The 18,967-nt window shown below is 52.0% G+C and overlaps 1 protein-coding gene across 41 annotated transcripts in view; it reads left to right on the forward strand.

Moving 5' to 3' along the window:
- NINL (ninein like) overlaps positions 1–18,967 on the forward strand; it is a 136,312-nt gene that overhangs the window by 99,715 nt on the left and 17,630 nt on the right. For 30 of the 41 annotated variants that reach the window (XR_013399701.1, XM_077951052.1, XM_015149635.3 and 27 more), the window contains 6 exons: positions 1,329–1,439; positions 1,997–2,077; positions 8,016–8,148; positions 9,835–9,941; positions 10,867–11,150; positions 12,968–14,008. Coding sequence is in view for 40 of the 41 variants with exons in the window: in XM_077951052.1 (XP_077807178.1) it covers positions 1,329–1,439; positions 1,997–2,077; positions 8,016–8,148; positions 9,835–9,941; positions 10,867–11,150; positions 12,968–14,008 (1,757 nt within the window). In the remaining variant the exon portion in view is untranslated. The remainder of the gene's footprint in view (positions 1–1,328; positions 1,440–1,996; positions 2,078–8,015; positions 8,149–9,834; positions 9,942–10,866; positions 11,151–12,967; positions 14,009–18,967) is intronic. The other 11 variants (XM_077951062.1, XM_077951078.1, XM_077951063.1 and 8 more) reach the window with 3 other exon arrangements.

Consider the following 18,967-nt stretch of genomic DNA (forward strand, 5'->3'; position numbering starts at 1 on the left):
GGAGCCTGAGCGTTCCCCATACCCACGTCATCCTGGCTGAGGATCCAGATCACACCTGCCAGTGCCCTCAAGCTTATGTTTCAGGGCAGGGCCTGAGGGAGCACCTGCCACAGTGAGGAGGTGTCCCACACGCTGCAGAGCAGAAGGGGTCCTGGCTTGCCAGCAGGACGTTGCCCTTCCTTCCCCGCCACTCCCACTCTCTGCCCTGGGCCAGGTGGACCTGAGGTCAGGGAGGACCAGCACGTGCAGCCAGCAGTGCTTCAACCCCAGAAACCAGGAACACCTGTGGGGGCAGCAAAGCGACCAGAACCTAAAGCCCAGCCTGCCTGAGGCTGGGTTTGTGGCCTGGAGCTGATAGGGTTTGATGGGCTTTGGTGAGTGTCTCACACCTGTCGCCGGACGTTGACTCCAGTGAGGCATTGCAGTGGGACAGAGGTGCTGGCCCTTCCTGTGCTGGTTCCTGCTCTGCTCCCACCTGTGTCCTCCTCTCCTAACTCCCCACACCTGCCCCACCTCCCGGAAGGAGGGACTGAGCAGCCTGAGCCCCCAAACAGCCTTGCTCTCCACCCTTCTCACCACAGTCCCCCACCGTCTGCAGATGCTGCCTCCTCCCCCAGTGATGGCCGTCTGAGCTGTCCTGGTGCAATATCAGATCGATGGTTTAGGTATGGCTCTGAAAGGATGCCTTTTCTGTAATACTTTTGCAATGCTTTTGTATTCCCCACCCTTTCTTTTTTTTTTTTTTTTTTTTTTTGAGATGGAGTCTCGCTCTGTCGCCCAGGCTAGAGCGCAGTGGCACGATCTCCACTCACTGCAAGTTCCGCCTCCCAGGTTCACACCATTCTCCTGCCTCAGCCTCCTGAGTAGCAGGGACTACAGGCTCCCGCCACCATGCCTGGCTAATTTTTTGTATTTTCAGTAGAGTCGGGGTTTCACCGTGTTAGCCAGGATGGTCTTGATTTCCTGACCTTGTGATCCGCCCGCCTCGGCCTCCCAAAGTGCTGGGATTACAGGCGTGAGCCACCGCACCCGGCTCCCCACCCTTTCTTGTATGACTCATGGCCTTTCTGAGCACAGAGTAAGGGAGGGGACAAGAGAAGTGAAGACAATGGGGTAGCCACAGTCTGGGTGGGCTCTGGGGTCTGTCCTGGGAGGCTGGGGGCCATCCCCGGCACAGCCGCCTGCACAGCACCAGCTGCCTCGAGAGCGGCGGGTGGGGGTTCTTTCCTGATGCCCAGTGTTGTGGGGAGCAAGCCTCTCACCTACATCCTGCACACATCCCCTCCGTCCTGCAGGAGCCTGACGAGCCACTGGCCTGTGTCTCCTAGGAAAACAGTCGCCTACAGAAGGAGATTGTGGAAGTGGCAGAAAAGCTTTCAGATTCAGAGAGGCTGGCCCTGAAGCTGCAGAAGGACCTGGAGTTTGTGCTGAAGGACAAGGCGCGTCCCTTTGCTGACAGTGCGCCTCCAGAGGGAAGGGCCTGCTGGGCAGAGTGGGGGTGGCGGGGGTGGCGGGGGTGGCGGGGGAGAGATGCAGCAGGTAACGGAATTCGGTTATTCTCCTAAAATTTTGAATGAAGAGAAAGTCAGCGTGAGGCCTTCCCTCTGCTTCCTCTGCGTGACGATGTGGGGGGCTGTCTGCCCGCACAGCACAACTGCTCACTAGCGACAGCTTCAGTGGTGGGGGGCATGGAGGGAGAGCAGGGCCCTCCCTGGCTGTCACCTCGGGAGGAGGACGGGGAGAGGGGCTGCCCAGGGCCAGGGTCTGGGCTCCAGGGATGAGTGTGGCCACCTTAGATAAATCTGGAAAATCCTTCTGCCTTGTGACCTTCTAGACGGGGGAGTAGGGAGAAGGAGGGGGGATGGCTGCTGTACCTGGAGATGCAGCGCCTGGTGTTGGCGGAAGCTGGGCAGGTTCTTGGAGCCCAGGGGCTGGAGAAGCAGGTCCCCCCTCTGTCCGAGGCCCACCTGTGACTTCCTGCGTGTCTGACTTTCAGCTGGAGCCACAGAGTGCAGAGCTCCTGGCCCAGGAGGAGCGGTTCGCAGCAGTCCTGAAGGAATACGAGCTCAAGTGCCGGGTACGTGCCCCGCTCTGTCTGCCTTATAGTCTCATGTCCAGGCTCTGGGTCTCCACACGCAGGTGGTTCACAGGAACGCAGGAGTGTCTGCTCCAGGGAGAGCCTCTGCTTGCGGCCGTTCTCGACCATGGCCTTGCCACACTCCTAGACTTAGGGTTCCCTGGTTCTCATTGCCACCTATCCTGAAGGCCACCTCTGTGTGTCCAGGCACCATGCAGGGCATTGTCGTCTTCTGTTGTTCATGTTTAGCTTTCCTGGGCCAAACCTGCCACGCGTGTCCGTTTGTCAGTTGGAGACACAGGAGTGCAGGGTGCAGTGGACGCGGTGAATGAATCTTAAACCCAGGAGGACCCGCGTACACCCTTAATGTTCTCAAGGACCCCAAACAGCTTTTGTTGATGTAGGTTATGTGGATTAAATTTAACATTTACCATGGTAAAAATTAAAGTGGAAATTTTTTAAATTTATTAATTTATTTAAGAATAGTAATGTAATAATAGGTTAGCATAAATAGCCTATTTTGGGGAACATAGCTGTTTTCCAAAAGAAAGACAAACTAGCCAGGCATGTGCTGTGGTGTTGCATTCTTGCCAGCCTCCTCACTGGCCAGCCCAACAGAGGACGGGATGCTCAAACCTGCTGCTGCATCAGTCCCTCGTGATCACATGACGCAGAGCATCTGGAACTGCCATGTGCCCCGAAAGAGAATGAGCACAAGGAGGCCGGAAGCGGTGGCTCACAAGGTCAGGAGTTCAAGACCAGCCTGGCCAAGATGGTGAAACCCCATCTCTACTAAAAATACAAAAATTAGCTAGGTGTGGTGGTGCATGCCTGTAGTCCCAGCTACTCAGGAGGCTGAGGCAGGAGAATTACTCGAACCCAAGAGGCGGAGACTGCAGTGAGCCAAGATCGCGCCACTGCACTCCAGCCTGGGCGGCAGAGCGACTCCTCCCCCCCCTCCAAAAAAAGAGAATGAGCGCAAAGAAGTCACTTCACACCTCAACGTGCCACACATTCATCTGCCCCGCTGGGTCACGTGTGGGCTGCTGGGAGGCCTGGACGTCCACCCTCACAGCCTGTGTTTCTGGTTCTGTCAGACACAGAGTGACTGATTGTTCAGGTTCAGAGCCTGCAGTTGGACCACCACCCTCCTTGGCACATTTTGAATGCAAGCTGCCAGGTTCTGGGGCATTCCAAAGCCTCCATTTCTTCCCCTCCCTGCTCACCTGAGCATGCAGAGACCGTGGAATGTTTTAAAGCTCAGGTGTTTCCCTAGATCTGCAAGAATGGTTCTGTGAGGAAAGCCCGGTTCCAGTGCCTTGAAGGCCGCCTCGCAGACGAGCCGATGGCTAGCCCAGGCAGCTCCCCGTGGGTCTCACCCCACAGGACCCATCCTCTTGAAGAAAATTCTGTGTAGAAGAAAACAAACTAGAGTTGAGTTAGGTTGATTATTAACAATACAGAAAAGTTACCTTATCTCTAGTCATTCACCACATGGTTCTTTCATAGGCAGCTCCTTGTTAGGTTTTAATTTGCCAAAAGTTAATTTATGCAAAACTTACACAGAAACATTTTTTTCACCATCAAAACCCCAGTCGTTGACCCAGCTGCCCCTCTTACATCCTGGCATACAGAGGGTTAGGTCCAAACGAGTTATAACAGTAGGCACTGAACCCAGCCAAGCGCTCAGCATCAGGAATGGCTGGGCATGTTACGACTGTTGTTCTAACAGAACCCTGTATAGGCTTGAAAATAACATGGAAGCGGATGATTTTAGGCATGGAATTCTCTCCAGGTGGCATTGCCAGGTGAACAGAGATAAGTCACCTGCCTCCACAAATAACAGCCATTTAAGACCCTGTATAATCCGCTCCCCCCACCCAGCAAAAATGAGAAAAATATCTGAAGGTATCAGTAGAGCTTGCTTACTCTTCACTCATTCATTTCTCCTGCAAGTTAGCTTTAATAATAATTTTAATAAAAATTTTCAAGTTGGGCAACCATAGTTTATAACTATATGAACAGGTGATGATCTGAAACTGACTTAATTTTACCCGGTGATCTGTAAGTTACCTTGGGTGGTGATGCCACAGCACAACTGGTTTTAGTTACAGCTCATTCTTTCCATGTGTGAATCTTAAGGCCACATCACCCCATGCTGAAAATCTGTGATTGTTTCTGGGGATACTGTGATGGTCATTGTTAAGTGAGCAATCGATGTGAAATTTGAAATTTGAGCAGGTATTATGGAGAAAATATGTCTGTGAAGCTGGTAAGTCATGGGCTGCCCTATAGTCAGAGAACCAGATAAAGCATTGTTGTTCGATTTTAAGGGTCTGTTCTCGATTCACTGTGAATGATCTCCCTCCCATGTAAAGTGACCCTGACTTTGTCCTGCCGCACGTTGCTTTGCAACCCCAGAGGATCGAGGTGAGCCCGAGCTTGCGTTCTCAGTGGCTGTGCTTCCCCCTTCCTGTCTGTGGTTTGCCTCCATCTGGGCACCCTACCATCATTCCCTGCACGTCTCATTCTCCTTTTGAGAATCCTGTGTGTGGTGAGCGGCGTCACCTTCCCTCTGCCTCGACTGGTGTGTGTGGGGTGGGTGGGGCCTGCCGTGCGGATGGGGTCTAGACAGTGCGCTGCTAGGACTGCAGCTGCATGTGGGCTGCCGGCTTCCTCCTCTTGTAGCTGCTGGAGCAGACTCAGAACCTAGAGATAACCTGCCATTAATAGGTTCCTTTAGTGCCCTGGATTTTTCAAATGTAAAACTCTTCTTTCTTTAACGTGATTCTGTTACTTAAAGACATGCTATTCTTTTCATCTGGGGTTCTTTCAATTTTATTTTTTGAAACAGCAGAGATATTTTATATTTAAATGCTAACCTATTTATTCAGATATTTCCCCTTTCCTTTTTTTGGATATTTTTTGTCTGTTTCAAACTAACATTTAGAACATTTAAAAACTTTTTATATGAAAACAATTTCAAACTTTCATAGTTACAAACAAAACTAGTGCACAGAACACCTGTCTGTGTACCTTTTACCCACATGCACCTGTTCACACTTCACCCCGTTGGCTCTGCCTTCGCATACCTGCTCACTGGCTTGTTGGTGTGGGTGTGAACATGTAGACATCGTTATTTCTGAACCACAGCCTCAAGTAATCCAAAGGAAACATCAGCAAACCCCAACATGAGACCATTTCTATGAAAAATGGGCAGGAAGAACAGTGTTCTTCAAAATTATCAATGTCATAAAAGACAAAGGCTGTGGGAATGTTTCAGAGTCAAGGACGTTAAAGGAACAGGACAACTGAAGGCAGCACCTGGCCCTGGACAAAACACTGGAGAATCCACTGAGAAAAGGAGAAAACGCTGTGATCTTCACAACATCCAAGTTTTATTTACTATACCTTCTAAAGCCTAGTTCATAATAGATTTTTACAATAATAATGTTTGATTTAATAAAAATTAAGACCCATTGATCAAAAGACACAAATGGGAGTAAATGTTTGTGAATTATGTATTTATCTGATAAAAGACTTGGATCCAGAATATATGAAAACTCTCTCCGAATATGAATACGTTACCTAATAAGAAAAAAGTGTATAAGTACCCATAAAGATACTAAACATCGTGATTTAGCATCCGAGGGTCAGATACGCACATCCTGACCCTTCACGGCCCAGGGCTTGTGTGCACTTCCTAAGAAACGCTTCCTCTGCCAGGCGCGGTGGCTCATGCCTGTAATCCCAGCACTTTGGGAGGCTGAGGCGGGTGGATCACGAGGTCAGGAGATCGAGACCAGCCTGGCTAACATGGTGAAACCCCGTCTCTACTAAAAATACAAAAACTAGCCGGGCGTGGCGGTGGGCGCCTGTAGTCCCAGCTACTCGGGAGGCTGAGGCAGGAGAATGGCGTGAACCCGGGAGACGGAGCTTGCAGTGAGCCAAGATCGTGCCACTGCACTCCAGCCTGGGCGACAGAGCAGGACTCCATCTCAAAAAAAAAAAAAAAAAGAAACGCTTCCTCCTGTTCTGCTGGCAGTGCTGTGCAGCTTCCTGATGCTACAGATGATCATGCAGAGTTCAAGGATTTGCAGGTTGCTTATTAAGCCTTTGGTAGGCTTCAAATTGACACAGGCTTTAAACCACAGAAATTTGTAAAAGCCACAAGTGAGGGCTTTTATTTCCTGGAGAGTAAGTTTTCCAACACCCGACTGAATATTTTCTCCATGACTGAGGCATGCTTGCTAGCTTCATGAACTGCCATCGAAGCAACATATTACCTGCTGGCCGCGTTCCGCTTCCCTCAGTGCGTCCACCCAGGGCCAGGTGGTTTCTTTAATGTCCTTTACTCTGACTCATTTCCTTTCTTTGTCTTTATGACATTGATATTTTTGAAGAATGTTGTCCTCCTCGCTTTTTCATAGCAACGTTCTCATTTTGTGCGTTTCTGATGTTTCCTGTTCACAGCCCTGAGGCTGTGCGTCTTCGACTGGCACAGCACGTGGGTGGTGATGTGCCCCGCTCGCTGGTGTTGCTTCTGATCTCTCAACCGAGGTGTCACCTGGTTTCCCTGCTCTGTAATCACCATTTTTTCTGCAACTATTAATAATACACAGTCAGCGGAGAGACACTCTAAGACCGTGCAAATATCCTGCCTTCATCAGAATTTTCCCTGGATTTAGCATCATGCTGCCACGGTGTCCTAGCCTTCCCGTCGCCCACGCGGCCTCCACTTGCTCCAGTGTCTGCTTAACAACATCATCCTTTCTTTCTGACATGTTCTTCTCTGCTTTGCGGCATATGATCTGAAGCAAATGGTTTCTTCTTTGGTGGTTAAAGCTGCAGAACCCTTTGCAAATTCAGCAGCCACTGAGGAAGGAATCCTACCCTTACCCAGGGCACTGCCTGACATGCAACATGCACACTGCAGCACCACTGCGGTTCCAACAAAGACTGTAGCTTCTGGTGGTGACAGTACTCTGCATTTTCTTTTCTCTTTTTTTTGAGACAGAGTCTCACTCTGTCACCAGGCTGGAGTGCAGTGGCACAATCTCGGCTCACTGCAACCTATGCCTCCCGGGTTAAAGCAATTCTCCTGCCTCAGCCTCCCGAGCAGCTGGGACTACAGGCACCCGCCACCACGCCTGGCTAATTTTTGTATTTTTAGTAGAGATCGGGGTTTCGCCATGTTGGCCAGGATGGTCTCGATCTCTTGACCTCATGATCTGCCGACCTCAGCCTCCCAAAGTGCTGGGATTATAGATGTGAGCCACCATGCCCAGCCGTACTCTGCATTTTCTACATTTCTCCCCAGTAGCCGCCTTGCTTTTTTCTTTGGGTACCTCCCATATATCCAGTGATAGAAAGTGATGTAAGGGCCGGGCATGGTGGCTTACGCCTGTAATCCCAGCACTTTGGGAGGCTGAGGCGGGCATATCGCTTGAGACCAGGAGTTTGAGACCAACCTGACCAACATGGTGAAACCCTATCTCTACTAAAAACACAAAAATAAATAAATTAATTAACCTGGCGTAGTGGCGCACACCTGTAATCCCAGCTACTTGGGAGGCTGAGGCAGGAGAATCACTTGAACCTGGTAGGAAGAGGCTGAAGTGAGCTGAGATTGCACCAGTGCACTCCAGCCTGAGGAACAGAGCAAGATTCTGTCTCTAAATAAATAAAGTAAAAATAGAAGTTTTAAAAAGTGATGTAGGGCAGAGAAAGTCAAGAAAGGACCTTTGTTTTGGCTTGTCTCACCATGTCGTTAGCAACTTAAAATCCAGATGGTTTCCTGCTGGAAGCTAGGAAGCAACAGGCTGTCACCTCACAGTGCACCTCACCTGCAGGGGACCCTCCTGGAGGCCAGCTCAGCCATCTCACTGGGCTGAATAGCTGCAGCTGCTAGAGGAGGTGTCTGGCTCTGTCCCCGCAGGACCTGCAGGACCGCAACGATGAGCTGCAAGCTGAGCTGGAAGGCCTGTGGGCGCGGCTGCCCAAGAACCAGCACAGCCCCTCATGGAGCCCAGGTGGGTGCAGACGGCAGCTCTCTGGACTTGGCCCAGCAGGTAGGAGCCCGTCCCTGGAAGGGGGTGACCCAAGGCCTGCTGTTGACACCAAGGCCCAGAGCCAGGAAAGAGTGGAGATGATGAAGATGATGATGTTGCTGTGACCTGAAGGGAGGTGGTCTGCTCTGCAGGGTCTTTCCAAGGAGGATCCAGTGATGCCACAGGGTGACCTTGCAACACGGAAGGTCACCTGGAGAGGGAGGAGGAAGGGAGGCTGAGGTTGGGCAGCCCCAGGTCTGGCCCAGCCTCTTCCCACATCTGAGAGTTGTTTCAGTGACATGGTATTTGCTGAGACTGAAGAGCTAAATCCCGGTGAATGTGCTGGGGCCTCCCAGTACTCAGGCCTATTCAGACGGAGGCTGTCAGGCTTGCCCTTGCTGCTTCTGTGTGATGTGGTAGCTGGCGCCACCCCCCAAGTCTGAGGGAGGCAGGGAGGCACCAGGCACCAAGGGGAGCGGCCCCACCTGACCGAGTGCCCCTGTGCTCCCAGCCAATGGGATTGGGACAAACTCCACAGACCCAGAGGCCCCAGAACCCACATCGAAGTGTCTCTGGCTCCTCTGCAGAGAGAATGGGGGTCCAGGTGCTGCAGCCGCCCTTGAGGTCTGCAGTGCTCCTTTTGGAGGATGGGGTGGCCTCTGCCCACCCAATAGCAGCATTCAATGCACGTGGCTCCGTGTCCACTGCTATGACAGGAGCCCATGGGGACCCAGCAGTCCCAGCTGCTTCCCTCGCTCCCCCGTCATGGCAACCTCAGCCCCTCAGAGATTTTGCTGCCATCTGTAACCCTGGGAGAACTTCAGAGTTCTCCTTTTGCCCTGAAACTGTTTACTCAATAAAATTTAAAAAATGGGCAATATGGGAACCTCCTAGGGGAGCCTAGTGGGGGCTTTTGTGCATGTGAGACCGACCTCCTGGGACCCCTAAGGCACCCCCTCCTTTGCTGGCTCCTGGATTGGAGTCAGGCTCCCAAGGCGCAGCCCCGACAGCTGGCAGACTCTCAGGAAGCTGCAGGGAGGAGCAAGACCCTGCCGGCCACCCATCCCGGAAACACACATATCCAGGATTGCCTGCACCCAGAGTGGTGACTGTGGGTCCGTAGCCCCATTGATGTCCCACCTGGACGCCGCTGGCCATCACACCTCCCTGCCCATCAGCCTCAGAGCGCTAATTCCAGCAGGGGTTAGTGTGCCAGACTTGCCTCTCAGAACCTGGCATCATTTGTGTGATTAAATAATAACATAGGGCCACCAAGAAAAGGTTATCTAAATAGATAGATAATCTCCGTGCACAGCGCTCTGGTCATCTGCACATCATCTAAAGCCCTGCACCACCGGGGATCTGCTGTGCCATAGCCCACTCCATCCTTCCATTTCCTCCGTGACCCTGACATCTTCAGCAAACAAGATTTAGGGTGCAGTAAATGTACCACAGCGCAGTGTATTTTAGAGACTGAAGGGGCTCCTGTGAATGATGTGGGGAGCTACCTATTCTCATCTCTGAGTGTTGTGGTAAATAACGGAATGCTGCGTACTGAGGAGTGCTGACTTTCAGGACGCAGTGTCATCCTCACGGCCAGCACCGCCTGCCCCTCATGGATGCTGCCCAAATATCAGATTGGAAGGTTTAGAAGGGGCCCCCATGGCATCCTCAGTGTGACAAACGGAAGTGTCCTCTTGTTTGCAGGCATTTCATTCCTGGGTAATTCTGTTCCAGTGAGTATAGAAACGGAGCTGATGATGGAGCAGGTGAAGGAGCATTACGAAGACCTCAGGACCCAGCTGGAGACCAAGGTGAGCGTGGGGCTGTGGGGCTGTGGGGCCCTTGGGAGCAGCTGCTGTGTGTTGGGCAGCTTTACTTGGCCACACTGACATTTCCACGTGTGTCTGCCCCGGAATCCTTTGTCTCATTGTGAGCCCCTGTCAGGAGGTAAGTTTGTAGGGAAATGCAAATAAAACTGACATGCTGCCCGAACCCTCTTTGGAAGGACACAGGACATAGGATAACTGATGGGAAGGGAATGGTGTGATGCTCTGGAGTGTCACAAGGGGACACTTGAGGCAGCGCCGTGGCCAGCCCTCCTTGCCGGTCTGCGGGTGGGAATCAGTTACTGGCTGTGCTCCCAGCCTGAGCGACCTGGCATTTGCCCCCTAGGTAGCTCAGTGGCTTTGAGGCCAGGGCCATCCTGGATGAAGCTGTCAGGATGAACTTAGCCCTGTTCTGTTCCTAGACTGTGGTGGCTTTTGAGGGACAGTGTCCACGACTTGTCATGTGTCCAGTTCCTCCGTCTGAGTGGCAGCTAGGTGGAGCTGCCTGCGGCCATGCCCTGGGGATCCCTGAAGGATTAACTGGAAGCTCCGATGAGCCCTGCCCACACATGGTTGGATGGTATTCCTTCCACTGAGGGTCTCCACACTGTTCAGAGTCACCCTCTGCGTCCCTTGCAGTGCTTGGCCGGATACTCTAGTGAGCCCTGAGCTTCCTGTCCCTGCCTGCCGCCCTGCCTCAGGGGGAATAGGTGACTCACACCTCACTAGGCCCTGGGGAGCACCACCAGCATTCATGTCCCTGTCCCCTTCAGCACACCCTGGCACCTCAGCGGGCCAGGATGCCGGTCTTTGCACATTGTGCCAGGCGGCTTCGTGTTTCTGTGTTGTGTCAGCAGCCAGATCATTTTTAGGGCCTCCTGGTCCATGGGGCTCCTGTTTCTCGTTTTAGGTAAATCACTACGAAAGGGAAATTGCGGCACTGAAAAGGAACTTTGAGAAGGAGAGGAAGGACATGGAGCAGGCTCGCAGGCGTGAGGTCAGCGTGCTGGAGGGTCAGAAGGCTGACCTGGAGGAGCTCCACAAGAAGTCTCAGGAGGTCATCTGGGGCCTGCAGGAGCAGCTGCAGGACACAGCCCACGACCCCGAGCCTGAGCGGATGGGCCTGGCGCCCTGCTGCACCCAGGCACTGTGTGGCCTGGCCCTGCGGCATCAGAGCCACCTGCGGCAGATCAGGTCCGGCTGGCTTCTTTCGAGATTTCAAGTCTGGGGTTTCTTGCCAAGAACCAAAAGTTGAAATTAGACTTAGGAAACAACTCAGAATTGCTGTGCCTCCTGACTGGGTGGTTTTCCTCTGGGCAGATGGGTGAGTGCCAAAAGAACAGGTCCTGGCACGAGGATTCTGGCTCTAAATTTAAAATATACATTGGAGCATGGGCCGTGAAGCCGTTCACTGTGTAGAAACGGCCCAGTGCTCTGTACCCTCTGCCTCAGCCGTGCCTGGCAGGAGCATCACCTCCCTTGCTCAGAGCTGCCCACTTCTCCAGGGCCAGGCAGGGTAGCATGTGGGGAAATGGGAAAAGGCCTGAAGCCCTGAACAATGGGAAAGATGGCCAGCTGGGGTTAGTGAGAGTCCCAAAAAGGCTCAGGTGTGCAAGCGAGAGAGAAGGCTTACGGAAAGCCTGCACTGGTGTTCTGTGTGTTCTGGTGTGGGCTACATGTGAAGTGACCACGTCTGTTCTTGTTGGGGGCATGTGAGGTAGGAGAGGAAGTGCCTGGTCATCGCACACAGGCTGCTGCTCAGCTGGCACCCACTGTCCTGTGGAGAGCACTGGCCCCGGCTTAGAAGAGGATGGGCCCTCCCACCACACTGACCGGGCCACCCCCAGCCTGACAGACAGAAAGTCATCTTTCCGGCCGGACACAGGGGCTCACACCTGTAATCCTAGCACTTTGGGAGGCCAAAGCGGGTAAATCGCTTGAGCTCAGGAGTTCAAGACCAGCCTGGCCAACGTGGTGAAACCCTGTCTCTACTAAAAACACAAAAAATTAGCTGAGCATGGTAGCAGGCGCCTGTAATCTCAGCTACTCGGGAGGCTGAAGCAGGAGAATCACTTGAATTTGGGAGGCGGAGGTTGCAGTGAGCTGAGATCTCGCCATTGCACTCCAGCCTGGGCCACAAAGTGAGACTCTTGTCTCAAAAAAAAAAAAGTCATCTTTCCATCCTGTGCCTCCCCAGGCTTTCAGCTATTTCCCCTTAAAGCCAAGAGCGTGTGGTAAGAGACTGGGTCACAGTCCCTGCTGACCCCAATGGGGACAGGGGGGCAGGCACGAGCAGCCCCCCTCCTCTCAGCATCCAGGCCGTTGTGCACCTGACCCCCACCCCTAGCTGTCTCTGGCAGCCTGCTCCTGGGGAGCTGCTGTCCCCACTCTGCAGGACTCCCGATCTGCCAATGCTTAGAGGTGGAGCCCCTTCTGACTACTTCCTTGCTCCCCTGCCCTGGCCAGGCATGGACCACATACCCCTCCCGGTGCTGTAGTCTTGCAGGCCCTCACTTCACTTCCACTGGACTCTCCTGCGGGCCGCCGGAGGTCCCAAGGTCCAGCAGCTTTGGGGATTTAGGGGACAGTTTTGGCTCTGGGTCTCCAGCGCGATCCTGTAGAACCCACTGCAGTGTGGGCCATGTCCTATGTTTGCCCTGTCCAGTTGGGAGCTTGTGAGGGCTTAGAACGCGACCTGCATGGCCGAGGGGCTGCAACCGGGTCCTGCTTGGTGGCGGCCATCTTCCATATGAACACTCCACATGGAAAGGGTTCGTGCTTGGGCTTCCGCGTGCAGAACCTCGCCCCGTGGGGCAGATCCTCTTGTGGACTCTTAAGTAGGGCCCAGGGTATAGGTTGAAGCTGGGGCTGAGGGAGGCGAGGAGGGATAAAGAAAGCCAGCCACAGAGGGAGGAGGTCGCAGCCATTGAAACAGCTGGGCAGACTTTTCAAACCCGAGAGAGGGGCTGGGGGAGGCAGGGCTGTGGTGTGTGAGGATTCTATTTCTGCAGGAGAGAGGCCCAGGCGGAGCTGAGCGGAGAGCTGTTGGGGCTGAGAGCCCTGCCCGCTCGCAGAGACCTGACCTTGGAGCTGGAGGAGCCGCTGCAGGGACCCCTGCCACGCGGGAGCCGAAGGTCGGAGCAGCTGAACTTGGAGAGTGCACTGAACTTGGAGTGTGCGAGCGAGAAGGGCGCCCAGATGTGCGCATCGTTGGCCCTCGAGGAGGAGTTGGAGCTTGCCGGTGGGAAGCGAGTGGACGGGCTCTCCCGGGAAGCAGAGATGCTGGGGGCCCTGCCAAAAGAAGGGCTGGTGGCAGGAAGTGGCCGGGAGGGGGCACGTGGCCTCCTGCCACTGAGCCCGGGCTATGGGGAGCGGCCACTGGCCTGGCTGACCCCAGGCGATGGCGGAGAGTCAGAGGAGGCGGCAGAAGCCGGGTCTCGCTGCAGGCAAGCCCAGGACACAGAAGCCACGAAGAGGCCAACCCCCGCCCCTGCCCCGGCATCCCACGGGCCTTCAGAGAGGTGGTCACATGTACAGCCCTGTGGGGTGGATGGGGGAACTGTCCCAGAGGAGCTAGAGCTTTTTGGTGTGCCCGTGGGGCTGGAGCAGCCTGGACCCCGGGAGCTGCCTCTGCTGGGAACAGAGGGGGACGCCTCGCAAACCCAGCCACGGATGTGGGAGTCACCCCTGAGCCCGGCCGCTTCGTGCAGGGGACAGGCTGAGAAGCCACAGTCCATTCAGGAAGAGCGAGCGCGAAGCTGGAGCAGGGGCACCCAGGGGCAGGCCTCGGAGGAGCAGGCCTGGGCCGAGGGCGCCCTGGAGTCTGCGTGCCAGGAGCACGGCGTGGAGGTCGCCAGGAGAGGGTCCTTGCCATCCCACCTCCAGCTCGCGGACCCACGGGCTTCCAGGCAGGAGCAGCTTGCCGCCCCGGAAGAGGGAGAGACCAAAACAGCGCTGGAAAGAGAGAAGGATGACATGGAAACCAAACTTCTACATCTGGAAGACGTCGTCCGGGCTCTGGAGAAACATGTAGATTTGAGAGAGAATGACAGGTTTGGCTTCTACTTGTTCTTAAAACTAAGAACTTAAAACCAAAGAAGCAGAACTAACCCACTGACCCCTGTTGCTAATCATGCTGCATGGTCCTTTCTGCCGACAAGCTCGCAGCCCCTGATGGGGGCTGTGTAGCCCTTCAGCCTGAGTACGAGTTGTGAGCCCAGCCCCGTTCCGGAATCCCACGGTAATCTGGTGCTCTACGATTGCGCAGAGAGAGGGCAGGACGGCCTTTTGGGGCAGCTGTGACTGCCCTGGTGTCCTGCCTTTGGTGTTAGGAAGTTCCTGCTGCCTTTTTTTAAAAAAAAAAAACAACAACAACGGAGTCTTGCATTGTTGCTGGTGCTGGAGTGCAGTGGCGCAATCTCGGCTCACTGCAACCTCCGCTTCCTGGGTTCAAGATATTCTTGTGCTTCAGCCTCCCAGGTAGCTGGGATTACAGGCGCCTGCCACCAAGCCTGGCCTATTTTTGTCCTTGTAGTAGAGAGGGGGTTTCACCATGTTAGCCAGGCTGGCCTCAAAGGTGATCAGCCCGCCTTGGCCTCACAAAGTGCTGGGATTACAGGCGTGAGCCACTGCGCACAGCCCTTGCTTCCAAAGCTTTTTCATTGTTCCCAGCAGAAGCTGTATACCCATTAAACAATAACTTTTTGCTAGTATTTTGTTGAGGATTTTAGCATCAATTTTTGCATCATAAGGGATTGGTCTGCAGTTTTCTTTTTTGGTCTGTAGTGTCCTTGCCTGGCTTTGGTATCAAGTAATGCCTCATAGAATGAGTTTGGAAGTGTTGCCTTCTGCTCAGTTCTTGGAAGAGTTTGAGAAGAGGTGGTAGAAGTTCTTTAAGTGGTAGAATTCACCAGTGAAGCCATCAGCTCCTGGGCTTCGTTATGAGGTTTTTTTGTTTTTTGTTTTTTTTAGACAGAGTCTTGCTTTGTGGCCCAGGCTGGAGTGCAGTGGTGCTATCTCAGCTCACTGTAACCTCTGCCTCCCGGGTTCAAGCGATTCTCCAGCCTCAGCCTCCTAAGTAGCTGGGATTATAGGCATGCACCACCAGGAATCAGGAATTTAAAACTTCGTAACAGCTGGGGTGTGGTGGTTCACACCTGTAATCCCAGCACTTTGGGAGGCCGAGGTGGGTAGATCACCTGAGGTCAGAAGTTCGAGACCAGCCTGGCCAACGTGGTGAAACCCCGTCTCTACTAAAAATACAAAAATTAGTGTGGTGGCATGTGCCTGTAATCCCAGCTACTTGGGAGGTTGAGGCCGGAGAATCGCTTGAACCTGGGAGGCGGAGGTTGCAGTGAGCCGAGATCGCACCACTGCACTCCAGCCTGGGCAACAAGAGCGAAACTCTGTCTCCAAAAACAAAAAACAAAAATTAGCTGGGCATGGTGGCATATGCTTGTAGTCTCAGCTACTCAGGAAGCTGAGGCAGGAGAATTGCTTGAACCTAAGAGGCAGAGGTTTCAGTAAGCCAAGATCACACCACTGCACTCCAGCCTGGGTGACAGAGCGAGATTCCATCTCAGAAAAAAGAAGTTCCTTTAGTGAAACTCTGTTTGTAGTAAATTTCCTGTTTTTGCTTATCTGAAAAGTGTCTTAAATGTTCTTTCATTTTTGTAAGACAGTATTCTTAGGGACACAAATCTAGATTAGCCATTAAAGGGCCGCCTTTCTACCCTTGGAATGTCTTCTCTCGGTGTCAGAGACCTGGTTGCTGATGCTGCGTGAAAGGCCCTTGATCCATCTGCTCTTCATTCCACGGACTTGGTGGCTTAACAAGGCACAAAAGCGCAATGTTATAGTTTTGGAGGTTGGAAGAGGAAAGGGTCTCCTTGGGCTAGGAGTGAAGTGCTGGCAGGGCTGCGGGGCCATCCAGAGGCCCCGAAGGGAGCTGCCTGCCTCGCCTTCTCCAGCGGCCTTGGCTTGAGGCATCCTTCCATCCTGGAAGCCAGCCCTGGGTGACCGAGTCCTCCTCACATCACCTCACTCCAACACTGACTCTTCTGCCTCCGCTTTCTACCTCTAAGGACCCTCGTGATTATGTTGGGTTCCTCTGGAGAATCCAGAGTAATCTACAGTCAGAGAATGAGCAGCCTTCATTCCCCCTGCTGTGTAATGTCACATAGTCTCCGTTAGAGGCCAGTATTGTGCCATCCACAGTAGGTATCTGACTTTTGTGCTCTGGCTACTTCTCAGACCTTTATCTTTAGTGGTTTTTCTTTGCTGTGCATTTCTAACTTTATTTTTATTTATTTTTATTTTATTTATTTGTTTATTTGAGATGAAGTCTCACTCTGTTGCCCAGGCTGGAGTGCAGTGGTACAATCTCAGCTCACTGCAACCTTTGCCTCCTGAGTTCAAGCAATTCTCCTGCATCAGCCTCCCAAGTAGCTGGGATTACTGGTGCCCACCACCATGCCCAGCTGATTTGTGTGTGTGTGTGTGTGTGTGTGTGTGTGTGTGTATTTTTACTACAGACAGGGTTTCACCATGTTGGCCAGGCTGGTCTTGAACTCCTGGCCTCTAGTGATTTGCCTGCCTCATCCTCCCAAAGTACTGGAATTACATAAGGCCTGAGCCACCATGCCTGGCCACTTTTTGTTTATTTTATTTTATTTATTTATTTATTAATTTATTAATTATAGAGATAGAGTCTCACTATTTTGCCCAGACTGGTCTCAAACTCCTGGCCTCAAGCGATCCTCTGGCCTCAGCCTCCCAAAGTGGATCCTCCTTGAGATTACAGGTGTGAGCCACCATGTCCAGCCTCTTTTTAACTTTTTATTAAAGTGTGATACACATAAGAAAAGGCATATATATGTACAATTAGGAGAACTGTCAACAAATTGAACACATGTGTGTTACCAGCGCGCCCAGAACAAGAGATGGAATTCACCAGAGTCCCCAGGGGTAACCACTTGTTAACAGCATAGATTCAGTTTGCTTGTGTTTTTACTTTACGGAGAGGAATCATGAAGCGTGTACTCTTCTGTGTCTGACTTTCTTGGCTCAACCTGGTTGTGCGATTCACCTGTGTTGCTGCTGTAGTTCATACATTTGCATTGCTATATGGTATTCTGTTGTGTGAACATACCACAGTTTATTATTTTCTCCTGTTGATGGGCATTTGGGTAGTTCCTAGTTTTTGGCTCTCACAAATGGAACGGCACTGAACGTTCTTGCATGTGTCTTTTGGAGCATTATGTTAGGCCGTACCTAGAAATGGGATTGTTGTATTGTGGGTATAGGCGTAGTTTTCTTTTTGTTCATTCTACTTGGAAAATATTGTCCCAGCCAGGCACGGTGGTTCACACCTATAATCCCAGGACTTTGGGAACCCAGGAGTTCAAGATCAGTCTGGGCAACGTAAGGAGACTGTTTCTACAGAAACTTAAGAAAAATTAGTCACACATTGTGGCACGCACCTGTGGTCCCAGCTATTTGGGAGGCTAGATGGGAGGATCACTTGAGCCTGGGAGGTTGAAGCTGCAGTGAGCTGAGATTGCACCACTGCGCTCCAGCCTGGGTGGCAGAGCAAAAGAAAAAAAAAGAAAAGAGGCCGGGCGCGGTGGCTCAAGCCTGTAATCCCAGCACTTTGGGAGGCCGAGACGGGCGGATCACGAGTTCAGGAGATCGAGACCATCCTGGCTAACACGGTGAAACCCCGTCTCTACTAAAATACAAAAAAAATTAGCCGGGCGAGGTGGCGGGCGCCTGTAGTCCCAGCTACTCAGGAGGCTGAGGCAGGAGAATGGCGTGAACCCGGGAGGCGGGGCTTGCAGTGAGCTGAGATCCGGCCACTGCACTCCAGCCTGGGCAACAGAGCTAGACTCCGTCTCAAAAAAAAAAAAAAAGAAAAGAAATATTTTCTCTGTTGAATGTATGGATTGCATTGGTATCTCATGAAAACCTCTCAGCCATCACTATTAAAATATTGCCTCTCTGGAGGTTGTGGTGAGCCAAGATTGCACCACTGCACTCCAGCCTGGGCAACAAGAGCAAAACTCTGTCTCAAAATATATATATATATATGTGTGTGTGTGTATATATATGTGTGTGTGTGTGTATATATGTGTGTGTGTATATATATGTGTGTGTGTGTGTATATATATATATATAGCCTTTCCTCCCACTATTTTCTTCAATTAGATATATGAATGTTAGAGCATTTCACTTTATTTCTCAGCCTCTCTTTTATATTTTCCGTCTTCTGTCTGTATCACATTTGGGATATTTTTTACATACCTCTGTGTTCCAGGTCAGTATCTCTTTCTTTCAGCTCTGTGTAATCTGCTATTTAACCCATTCCATGAGTTTTAATTTTGACACTGACTTTTTGTTCATTTCTAAAAATTCTGTTTGGTCCTATCTGATCATTGTCAATAGTTTCTTGTTGCTTGTTCATTGTTTGTTTCCATCTTTTATTTATGTAAACATTTCATAACACTTATTTTTAGTTTGTGTCTAATAATTCCAATACCTGCAGTTTCTAGGGGATTGAATTCTGGCTTCTGGCTTCTGCTGTCCTTTATGGGTGGCTTTGCTCCATGTATGTTATGGTGATCTTTGATTGTGAGCTCATATTTGCTTGACGTTAATCTCTGGGAATGTGAAGAGCCTTATATGGGATGCTATTGCTTTTGCAGAGAAGTGGGAGGCTGCTAATCTGGAACCATCTGAACCTCCTTGCAGGGCCCTGGCTGGTGCAGGTGTCCACAATGCAGCTTTTCCATTCTGCTGATAGTAGTGCTGACATAGGCATTGGTTGCAGGGTCCCCACAGCTTTGTATTGCATAATGCTCACCGCGTTGGTTTCAGCTTCCAGGATTTTGTTGCAGGTTACCTTTTCTTTTCATGAGGAGAGTCACAGAGGTTACGATCAGCTTTGCGCAGGATCTAGTTGTTTGGCCGTCGTGTAGGGGATGGGGTGGGGCACCCCTCAGCTTTCAGCTTTG

Source organism: Macaca mulatta, chromosome 10, assembly GCF_049350105.2.
Source record: "Macaca mulatta isolate MMU2019108-1 chromosome 10, T2T-MMU8v2.0, whole genome shotgun sequence".
Classification (NCBI taxonomy): domain Eukaryota; kingdom Metazoa; phylum Chordata; class Mammalia; order Primates; family Cercopithecidae; genus Macaca; species Macaca mulatta.